This window comes from Podarcis liolepis (assembly GCF_965112155.1).
Source record: "Podarcis liolepis genome assembly, chromosome: 5".
NCBI classification, from domain to species: domain Eukaryota; kingdom Metazoa; phylum Chordata; class Lepidosauria; order Squamata; family Lacertidae; genus Podarcis; species Podarcis liolepis.
In genome coordinates, this window is record NC_139556.1 from 61,011,513 (window position 1) to 61,023,362 (window position 11,850).

Consider the following 11,850-nt stretch of genomic DNA (forward strand, 5'->3'; position numbering starts at 1 on the left):
GCAAGTATTTTGGCAATTTGCTCATAAGCAGAATGCCTGTAATTGGAGCTGAATACTCAGATTGTCTTACAGCAGCCACTTAGTAAAGGCTGTTTTATTTACTTAAAATATAGTCCTTCATGTCAATTGTAACTTTCTTTGTGTGTTTAGTTCTTTGTGTGTGACATCTTTTAAGTATGTGGTATCCTACACATTGGGACGCGGGTGGCGCTATGGGTTAAACCACAGAGCCTAGGACTTGCCGATCAGAAAGTCGGCAGTTCGAATCCCCGCGACGGGGTGAGCTCCCGTTGCTCGGTCCCTGCTCCTGCCAACCTAGCAGTTCAAAAGCACGTCAAAGTGCAAGTAGATAATAGGTACTGCTCCGACGGGAAGGTAAACGGCATTTCCGTGCACTGCTCTGGTTCGCCAGAAGCGGCTTAGTCATGCTGGCCACATGACCCGTAAGCTGTACGCCGGCTCCCTTGGCCAATAAAGCGAGATGAGCACCGCAACCCCAGAGTTGGTCACGACTGGGCCTAATGGTCAGGGGTCCCTTTACCTTTACCCTACACATAAGAGTGTGTCTTCTGGTGAAGGGCTTTAAACAAGATCCACAGATTTTGACTGACCTTGGTAGCCAGGAACCAGTTGTGGTTATCACTGACCCCGTTCTCCACCTGTTCTTCTGGCATGCAAAGGAGATTTGGTGCAGGGTCAGGACCTTGTGGCTTGTGTCATTCTGAGCCCCAGAAGCATTAGCACTTCTCACTGGTTCCAGGTGATTCTGAAGTCTAGGGCAAAGTCAAACAATAGACTTCACCTTTCCCCCAAGTTTCAGCCTTAGTTAAATTACTGCAACTGCCTCACCAGACTTTGGAAATACTGATGCTCCGTCCAGTGTCAGGTGAAATCAATGCTTTTTGGGTGTTCTAGAAGAAAGATGGAATTTTGTTCCTGACCTTCTGGAACACTTGGAAGCAGAGGAACTTCTCATTGATTCCAGGTGTAGGTTTCCCACAGGCATCAGATTAGCCACTGTGAGAACAGGATGCTTGACTTAATGGGTCATTGACCTGATCCAGGAGGCTCGTACATTCTTCCAAAGTCCCGAACATCATCAGAGATGAGCCCCACCTTTCTCATCTTATGCTGGAGGTAGCAGGTGGTTGCCAGCATCTTAAGATATGGTAACTGCATTTGTCAACCTCTGATTGTGGTGCTTATGTTAAAAGAAAACCTTGGTGTTGACCAAGTGCTTTTGAAAGAGCAAATGCAAGGTTGAAGCAGTTGAATATTTTGTTCTTTTCCCTTGGAAGTGAACATATACACAGTACTTTTAATGGACCTGAAGAATTTTGCCCTTCATCTTACATTATAATGTATGTTTATTTTAATGCATTCTAGAGACAAGAGAAATCCATAAGCTATTGAAAGCAGTTGCCTGCCCTAAAGTTGGATTATTTTGTATGCCACTTGGACTTTGCTGAAAAGTCAATACATATGTGTTAGAAAATAAAGCACTTTAAAATATTATTTTCTAGCATTTTCTTTTTAGCTTTCTTAAAGACCTTAAGAAATTTTCACATACAGCTTAAGCAACTTGTCCATTTTCTAAATCATTACAGTTAGGTAATCTACAGTGCAATCTGATACATGTTTACTAAATAAATCCCACTGTGTTCAATTGTGCTTTCTCCTAAGGGAGTGTGCATCAAATTCCCACTTTAAACCTGTAACTGCTTTGTTTTCATAGAAAGCTGAAAAAACCATTCATTCTTTCCATTCTGGTATTTCTTGAAAACATAATTTGTTTGCCCACTTGCCTTTCTGGTCTCAAGGCTACATATACCTATTCCTGTAACATTTCCTCATATAATTTACCAGAGAGTGTTCCACATATATACAGAATCCACTAGCTTTTAAACACTTTCTTAAGATATTGAACCAAAAACTTGACCCACTAGAAATAATGTCTAACCGACAAATACTGTTATTACTTAAGTCTTAATGTAATGCAAATTAGAATTAATCTTTGTCACAGGTTGATGTTGTTGAGTCACACTTAATTTCGTTAGCTACTGTAAGCCTCAAATCCTTGTAAGCATGCATAGCTGGCTATTCTCCACTTCTGCATGTTATTTCATATGTGTAAAACTTCACCTACACCAGACACAGATGAAAAGTGATAGTGAAAAGGATTGTGAATCTCTACCTTGGAAGTATAACATGGGTCTTCTAGTTGGTTTTCTCGCAGAACCAAAGAAGTATTTAATTGGACAAGGTGTAACGAAGTACTGCCCCATCTCTCTAATAATAAGTAGACTTTTTTCAGACCTTACTCTGGCCCCTTAAATTGCAAAAATACATGTTGAAAAACTAAATATTCTTTATTGTTAAGCAGTATAGATGATCTTGAAATTTAGGTTTGCTTTAAATAACATTGCTTTGAATAATTATGAACTTTTTCATTTCTGTGAGCCAAATAGTACATTTTACCATATAAATGCATCGACAGCAAATATTAACAAACCTCCTTAACTGTACTAACAATGTAGTTACAAACAGACTTGAAACAGTTCCAAAACTGTTTTGATGGAGGAGAGAACAGAAAGATTTAGATTCATAATAAAGTTCTGGATAAGAGTCTTAAAGGTGGTCTGTACAACCATAGCTTGTTACTTGTTTGCTAGAAAAGGAGACACTGTTTCACTGAGCTGCAGTTGCTAAAAAGTGAGTTCCTGTGTGCATTAGAAGTTGCTGTATACTCCATATGCTGGGAATGGAGCTGGATCCCTTGAGAGTTTAGGTGTTATATGAAACACAGCAATAATTCATTGAGAATCTACCCATCTTATTAAGAAAAAGAAGAGAGAATCTATCCTGCGTGTAGGATGCGGGCATCTGTAAATTTACACGTTGGCAAATTATCTGGTAACTACACTTGCCACCACTTACCCTTCCTCTTTCCCACTGGCTACCTCTTAAAAGTTGTTAGTAATAACAAGTAGCTTGTTACCTTCCAGAATTGTGCAGCTTTTAAGAATGTTTATACTTCAGCTTCATGGGAGATAGGCAGTAAGTAGTCTTTGTGTAGAAAAAATGGTTTCATCAAGCTTACTAGTTAGTCTTCCACTAATGGCTAACAATTATCTTATAAATGCAAAATATATTATTACATGACTTTTAAAAAATCCAGTCACATGACTTTCTAGCATCTTCTTTACTGCCTTGGAACATGCAAGGCTAGCCTTGCTGAACTAGTTATCTCTGTTCTAACTGAATAGCTCATGGACTGAATATCTGTACTGCAGCACTTTTTAAAAAGCAAGAATAGTGGTAGCCAAAGTGGTGCACTCCAGATATTGTGGGGTACAACTCTCATTACCCCAGCCAACATGGCCAGTGGTCAGGTATAATAGAAGTTGTAGTCTACAGCATCTGGAGAGTGCCCTGTAAGCTATCCCATTAAATTGTATTGTTTTTGCTAAATTTAAAGATGGAATATAAATATATTAAATAAAATGAAGTGTACCCAGAAAATACTTAATATGAAAGCTGCAGTTTGTTTGCAATAATAATTGTAAGGCAATAAATTCTCCACTCTTGCTCCTATTTGTAGTACCTGAATTAAACACTTGTTGAGTTTTCTTTTATGGGTACATGAACTTCGGTTCTGCTTGTTAAGATGTTTTTTTCTTTCCTGTTCTCCTTTGTGTCTTACTTGAAACTATCAATACATAGACTACATCTTAATGAATGTATGGTGGATAACAAGAAGTATACATGCTCAAAAAGAAGTAACTTGATCCACTTTTCAGACATTATGAAGTATATGCAGAGAACTATGTTTTGAAATTAACTTGCATTCTATGCTCTCAGATATAATGTGTTCATACTGTTTAATCTACCATTAATATTTTATTGAATGAAAGTCATAATATCGATATGTCCTTAACAAAACAAAATAAAGAAAATAAAATAATGGCTGATATGTCAAGAGACTTTGGTTGAGGTTCAGTAGGAAGTTCCAAAGCAACCCAAGATTAACTGAGACAGCGTTTCAGCCATAAAAACTTACCAAGTTGTATGTTTGTGTGTGTTTAGTTTTATTAATTTCTTCCTATTCTCAAGTAATTCTCATGTCTCTGCAGACGGAGTACTTGATCTGTCCACTAAGAAAAGTCCATGTGCAGGCAGCGCCTCCTTGAGCCATTCACCTGGCTGCTCCGCTACTCCTGGGAATGGGTAAGGGAAATTATTAGTATTTTTTAACCTAAAACCCCCCTCAAGTTATTTGCATAACAACAAACTGAGGGTCAAATTCTTCCTTATTGCTTCCACAGACAGGGTTGATTTAACCCTTCAGAGTATAATTACATCTTGTTAAAACACCTTCTTCCAATCCTTAAATATGAAGTCAACTGAAAAATTAATTCCATTTCAGGAATACTTTGGTTTTGTACCTGATATATGAAATGTAGAGCTATGATCTTTCAACCTTTTAAAATTTGACTATTTTGACTTTGTTCACATGCTCAGCCACACCTGTGCATTTGACTATGGGAGCATTGGGCCTATGAGGGGGCTAACAACTTGGCAGGGGTTATGTTGGGTGCCAGTTGTATGAACAACCATTTCCCCTTGAAGCTTATACAAATGACTACTGCAGTTTTCATGATTGTAGCGAGTCAAAAAGTTTTATCACGATGCAGTTTCAGTGGCTTCATGTATGGGGGTATCAGGTCATACAACCAGTGGCTGCACATGATCTTTGTTGGGATGTGAACCTTTGGTAGTTCCATGCACATCCCACAGGTGATCACATGAGGCTTGATAAGTATCTGAACCCGATCTCAGCCTTTGATAGGATGGGATGATGGCTGCTTAGTTTGAATAGATCAGCAAACCAAACAGTGTTTCCTTTAGTAGTCAGAATGTCTAGGCAAGGCCACTAAAGTAAAGATAGTGGTTGAGCAAGAATTGTAAAATATTTGTTAGGATTTTTTTTTGTATAACCTACTATTATAGTACAGTGCTATAATATTTGTTTTCTAATGGCTCATTAGATATATGACGGATTTGTAATTACTTACCTTGGAGCTGTTTCCAAGATGAATACTCAATAATTCAAACATTCCAAATATTATACTATTATTAGACTAGTAGACAGTTTCTGGGTGCAAATTTTTTTTGGTGAAGGTTATACAATCCCATCAACTTTGTATTTTTTGTTGCATGTGCTGATAGGGAGAAGATACATGAAAATAAAGAAATTTGGGGTGATACTTTAAAATGCTGCAATAGAATACATTTTTTGTATAATTTTAAAGCTAACCAGCCTTTAGAATATTAAGCGGCTGAATATAGATGTGGAATTACATAATCTTCAAGTTGCTGGACTTCTAGTGATATAAAAATAACCATTGTTGACAGTCACTGACTTATAACTGCAAAAGAGACATTTAAATTCCTCACAACATGGATATATTACTTAACCCTGTATGTCAGAACTCTAAATACTGTCTTGTGAAGGAGAATATCAATTTCTGTTCCCTTTCTGAATATTCTAACAGGTTCTGTGCATTTAAAACAAAAAAGTGTTCCTACATGGCTGACTGAAAACATCTTCAAGAGATCAGCATGTGTTTCTGCTTTGTACTGTTAAGTTAAATGCCAGTTAACTATTGCCCTTTGTCTTTCAAAGTGCTAGTTCAGGCTTCCTCAAACTCTGCCCTCCAGATGTTTTTGGCCTACAACTCCCATGATCCCTAGCTAGCAGGACCAGTGTTCAGGGATGATAGGAATTGTAGTCTCAAAACATCTGGAGGGCCGAGTTTGAAGAAGCCTGCACTAGTTAATCTTTATATCTGGACAGTGATTCACTGTTTTAGAACTAGCTGAAATATTCAATGCATATTTAAAGTTCTGGTAGAAATTTATTATTTCCCTTGACACTGGGGTGGTTCTTGTTCAGAATTCATGTGGACTGTTCGTTACCAAATTAAGAATCTTCAAATTCTGATCAATGTTTAATAGGCATTTGCTAAAGAATTAGGAAGTCCAAACTTGAATGTAAGTTCTTCCTTCTGCCTTGCTATGCATCCAAATCTTCTGTACGTTGTTGTTGTCGTCGTCGTCGTCGTTATTGTTGTTGTTGATTAGATTTCTTACCTGCCCTTCATCATGAGGTCCTAGGGCAGGTTACAAAAATGTAAAAATACAACATTGAAATACAAATTACAGTAAAGAGAGTAAGGTGGGTCCTAAAATACATATCTCAGATGGCTAGGTTAAAGGGGTCTGTGAATATATAAAGGCTGTTTGCTAGATAGGATATACACAGTAATCATCTTAATGAGCAAAGTACCAAGAATGCATTGCATACTTTTTGTTCATATTATTTACAGGAATTGAAATAATTGTGTGCATAAAACAAGATTGATAGTTTGATTAGACTGTATATCATACTCTTTTTAAAAAATAGATTTAACCTGGATCTGTTTAATCAGTAAAGTTGGAAAGAGCGTAATAAATAATACATATGTGGCAAGAAAATATCCTGCTTCTTTACCTAGGCATGTGAAAAACAGAATCAAATTGATATTTATGTGACTTATGATTAATTTTAAAAGGAAATGGAGTCTGAATTTGTGCAACATTTTTATTTGAGAACCATTCCGTTTTTCTGTTCTAATGTTTAATGCAAAATAAGCAAACACCTTTGAGTTCTGCTGAGCGCTCTTGATGCTGAGCAGCAACTTTAGCATATATAGTGTTAATCCATGCCCTCCAGAGCTTTCAGCATTTTATAAAAAGTGCAGGTGGCTGGTGTGTGAGAGTATGCGTGTTGAATTTGCTGCATTTTGTCACTTGGCTTACTCTTTTATTACTGTACTTGTTTAGTGGTAACGTCACACTAGTAATACAGTCGTGAATAGACTCTAGCAAATGATTATTCCTTTCTAATCTATAATTAAGATGCTATTTTCAGAAACTTGCGCGAAGCCTTTTCTGCTCCAAGATTTTGTGAACCCAACCAAAGACCAGCTGACAGGTTTCGTTTTTCTTTGCCCAAAAAGCTTCTCTTTATTTTTGAACAATTTTTTAAAAAACTGACTGCTGAGACTTAAAAAAATAAAAATAAAAACCCACAAAAGTGATGTTACCCAAGCAAGGTCTTCTAATAAAGGAGTGGCCCCCTCACCCATTCCTCCCTACCTGTGCAAGTCCTGCTCACATCAGTTTCCTTCCATCCAATTAGGCGACCTGGGAGACCCAGCCAGCACCATGCAGAGGGACTTCGGAGTGGTGATGGGGTGCCCCCGAGAAGTTGGCAGGATGGAACGAGGGAAGGGTCTGGCCACTCCACATCTCTCAAAGTTCCATTGGCTCGATCACTGCAGATAAGCGAAGAACTGCTGAGCAGAAACCAGCATGCTACAGCTGCCAGCCATGGGCCGTCTGGGCTGCAGAATCACGGACAGCACATGATACTATCCAGGGAGGCTTCTTGGGCAAAACCACACTACGAATTCAACTTCACCCGAATGAAATTCAGGGGAAACGGTGCACTCAGCAACATCAGTGACCTTCCTTTTCTTACAGAAAATTCAGCCTTTCAAAAAATGGCACTTCAAACTAAACAGGATGGGAAAAAGGACATGAGCCATTCAACTCCTGTGGATTTAAAGATACCACAAGTTCGAGGCATGGACCTTTCATGGGAGTCACGTTCTGGCGACCAGTATAGCTATAGCTCTTTGGTGATGGGTTCACAAACGGAGAGCGCGCTTAGTAAAAAGTTAAGGGCTATCCTTCCGAAACAAAACAGAAGGAGCTTGCTGGATCCCGGACCAGACTCCTGGGGCTCAGATGCTGAGCAATCTACCTCTGGACAGCCATATCCCACCTCTGATCAAGAGGGAGATCCTGGCTCTAAGCAACCTCGGAAGAAAAGAGGCAGATACAGACAGTACAACAGTGAGATATTGGAAGAAGCGATCTCTGTGGTGATGAGTGGGAAAATGAGCGTCTCCAAAGCTCAGAGTATTTATGGGATTCCCCATAGCACCCTGGAATATAAAGTGAAAGAGAGGCTGGGCACTTTGAAAAACCCTCCAAAGAAAAAAATGAAATTAATGCGGCCGGAGGGACAGGATGTCTCTGTAAAGCTTGAGATAGATCCCCAGGGAGAGGCAGCACAGAGTGCGAATGAGTCAAAGGATGATTAGGGATGTTGTAGAGTGCCAATTACATTATAAACTGGGTGAGCACTATGGCATTGTTCAACTCCTGCTGTATGTACCCAACTCCTCTTCAGTCACTGGGTGCAGGACATGCTCCTTTGCAGTTCAGCAAAGACTTGTGTGGACACAGGGGGAAAAGGGTGCTCTGAATGTTGCATATTTGTAAATTTTCTGGCCCGGAATGGCTTAGAGCCCTCTTTTGTGTTTTTGTTTTGTTTTGTTGTTGGGGGATATTTTTTTTTTGGCCTTTTGCATGTTTCTCTAATATTCTATAGAGAATTGAGTTACCTCACAAAGAATGCAGACATGGAAGTGGACTGTTTGCCTCTTGAGCCTGCATGGACTTTCAGTTATTTTATTGGGTTTGCTTTCTTCATATGGCCTTTTTAAAAAAATCACTTTCTTGAGCTCTAGTACCAGACTTGTGAAACAAAAACTGGATAATTGCTTATAATTAGGCTTTCACAGTTTTTTTCTTCTTTGATCCAGTTGGCTTGAAAGAGAGTTTAATCTTTTTAAGTATGGCTAGTCATTTTGAATTCAGTGATTAGTGATTGGATTCCTAGTCAATTGGGTCTAATCGGAGCCATTTTGTTTTAAATTCAACTCCTCCTTTACTATTTGCAATCTGCTTAGTGCTCACCCGGCGGGGCGGGTGGGAGTGGGATGGGGGAACTTTACATACACTACCTTCAGAATGCTTTGGTTCATTCCTTTGGAACACTACCTTCACTGTAATTGTGTTTGCTCTTTTGCAAAGGCGAGAGAGTTCAGCTTGCCTGCTTGAGGATGTAGCCTTATCTCAACACTCCATTCAGGAGCATCAGGGTACATTGAATGATATACTAGGGTATTCCTCACTTTAACAAAGAAATGGCTTTTTTGTGACCTACGTGCTTTTTAACAGACTGGATTCTGAGTTTGCTAAACTGTGCGTTTCCAACATCTCGTTTAAAGAACTCTCTTCTGGGAGTCAGGAATACATATAACAGCTTACTGTAATCTTGGGCAAAAAACAAACAAAAATCCTCATCAAACCAACTGATCTCTAAACATACAACCTCAATAGTCTGCCTAAATAGTCATGTAAATGAAGGATCTATGTTAATGTTCAGGGAAGAAATTTTTACAAATTTTAATAAAACCCATTATCAGATCACTCTGGTCTGACTTAGGCTGAGCATCTTATCTAGTTGTAACACTGTCAGGGTTGAACACCCAATGGGTGTTTCCTTTTTAAATACTACAGTTGCCAGTAGCAGGAAATGTGCTTGCATATCCTGAATTTCTGTTTTTATTTCATCCACTATTGATTTTAATAGGGGACTAGCACACACTCGCATAGGCAGATCACCACTAGCACTCCTAAATCCACAGTTCAGTCTTGTTAGTTGCAGAGGCATCTGAACATTCTTACATGTTAAGCTTTAAATAAAGCTTTCTGGACTTGCAGCTTCACTGAATCAGACTTAATGGTTCTTTGGGTAGAGAAACAATTTAATCTTAGCTGTGCAAAAGATTGGTAAGACTCCACTCTACTGCTTTGCACAACCAAAAGAGGCAATGGAATTTGTATGTGAGACATCATTTGAGCACTGTTCTTAATTAGTTATCCTGTGTTAATGACTGAAAGTGGATGCTAAGATTCATAGGAAGAAGGCCTAGATAGCCCCAGGGCTGCTGCTTGAATTTGGGGGCAATTAATTGAGTTGGCCTTCTTGATTGGTTGATTGCTTCCCAGTAACCCACTGTATTCAAAGGTTAGGCACACCATTGCTGTCGTGTTAAATATGCACTTCTCATTCTTGAGAGAGACTGGGCTTTTGGCCCAGATATGCTTTGTACTACTGTTCTTAGACTTTTCTTTTTATTTTGGTAGCTTAATGTGTTTCCATACTCAAAAGCAGAGTTCCTTTAGCTATCTAGGTGTCATCTCAGTACAGAAACCTGTTTGAAGCTCTATAGTGGTGTAGAAACTCTGCAATATACTCCAGTTTTTCTGGAAATTGCAATAAAAATGCACTGTTTTAAATTTGTGGTTTCATCTGCTATTGAAAGTGTGGGAGAAGATTTGCTGCAAGCTAGAAGTGTAACACTTGCATAGAGTTTTACTGTCAGAGGTTTAACCTTTTGTGGCTGTTTTTATTTAAGTGATGTATGAGTTGAGTTCCGTAAAACCTTGTCATAGTGTATGTGGAGTGCTCATTTTACTTACCTAAATATTTTCTATGTGTATCATTAAGTGGATGACAATCGTGCAGCAGAAAAATGGTGTGCCTACCCTTTAATGCTGCAGTTTAGAAAGAGAACTACTTGTACGTCATTTCAGACCATAGGTTGAGAACTGTAAATAGATAGTGATAGTTGCGTATTCTTATTGCTTTGGTTAGAAAATGAATTAAACAACCAAACACTTAATTTTCTCAGATAAAAGTCCTGGGACCTGACGATTGTAAGATTCCTATCTGCAAAGCTTTGAAATATAACACTTAATATCTGTGATCACTTCCTATTCAGGTAAAAAAAAAATCCCAGAAGCTTTGGAACAACCATATTTCCTCAAAAGGTCTCTGCTTAAAAAAAGAAAAGGAAAAAGTAGGTTATTTTTAAAGCACTAATTGCATTACTTTCGTAATTGCAATATAAAATAGCCATTATTGTTTTGTGAAGCATGGTTGAAATTAGTTAGTTGTCCCTTTCTAAAATTTCAGAAGCCTCTCAAAAATAAACAAAAAGCTGCTGAATATTCAAAAGATATAAATATATCTATATTTTACCTTATTGTAGGTTTTGTAAACTTAGTCTGTAATATTCAGGTGCACCTTTTTAATGTTTAACTTTTGTTTAAGACTTCATCTTACCTGTTTTTGCCCAGGTGGCTCATCCTGTGACTGTATCTCACTCTAGATCCTAAGTGATTCACTGAAGTAAGACTGCTCTGACAGACGCCTTTGGTGCAACTTTGAGTAGCATTTGGGAGCATCTTTGCTGTTAGGAAAAAATGAAATCAGTGTTTATCCATTAGCATGCTTAATTTTCTGCTGAACAGAAGTTTGCATGGCCAAAATCCTCAACTGACCATAGTTTGATGTGGGAAGATGTGGTTCGCTGCTGTCTTTGTAAGAGAAGCCTTGTTTTCTCCTGTTTTCCAGTAAATGGATGCTCATGTAACTTGCGCAAGACATAGGGCTTAGGCCTTGTTTTCCCTGTCGTTTTTGAGAGCATATTAAGGGGACAAGCCAAGTGCAATGCTCCAGAAATGCTGAAGTCTTTGGGAGGAAGAACTGGACATTTTGATCACATGTGTGTTAGATCCAGAACCAAAATTTGGTGGAATTATTGTGTATCTGTTGATGGTGTCATGTGCACCTGGATGACAGAATGAAACTGTGAACAGTATTTGTGGCAGCCTCTGCTTATACAGACCAGGTATCATGAAGGATAGGTTCTCCCTCTACTCCCAGCCTAGAAGACTAATGTTAGAGTGTGTTTGTGTAACGTTTAAAATCGAGTTCACTATTGTACTGGAATTTAGATGTTGCTTGGTGACCTTTTGCTACAGCAGGTTATACAGATGAGTAAGGCTTAGTGTTGTAGGGGTACAAGTGTGGAGTTAATTATT

General features: G+C 38.6%; 1 protein-coding gene across 6 annotated transcripts in view; it reads left to right on the plus strand.

The window, feature by feature from the left end:
- Positions 1 to 10,823, plus strand: part of LCOR (ligand dependent nuclear receptor corepressor) — a 48,309-nt gene extending 37,486 nt beyond the window's left edge. For all 6 annotated transcript variants that reach the window (XM_083505243.1, XM_083505244.1, XM_083505242.1 and 3 more), the window contains 2 exons: positions 4,134 to 4,227; positions 7,244 to 10,823. In XM_083505243.1, coding sequence (XP_083361369.1) covers positions 4,134 to 4,227; positions 7,244 to 8,213 — 1,064 coding nt within the window. In that variant the 3' untranslated portion in view covers positions 8,214 to 10,823. The remainder of the gene's footprint in view (positions 1 to 4,133; positions 4,228 to 7,243) is intronic.
- The last annotated feature ends 1,027 nt before the right edge of the window (positions 10,824 to 11,850 follow it).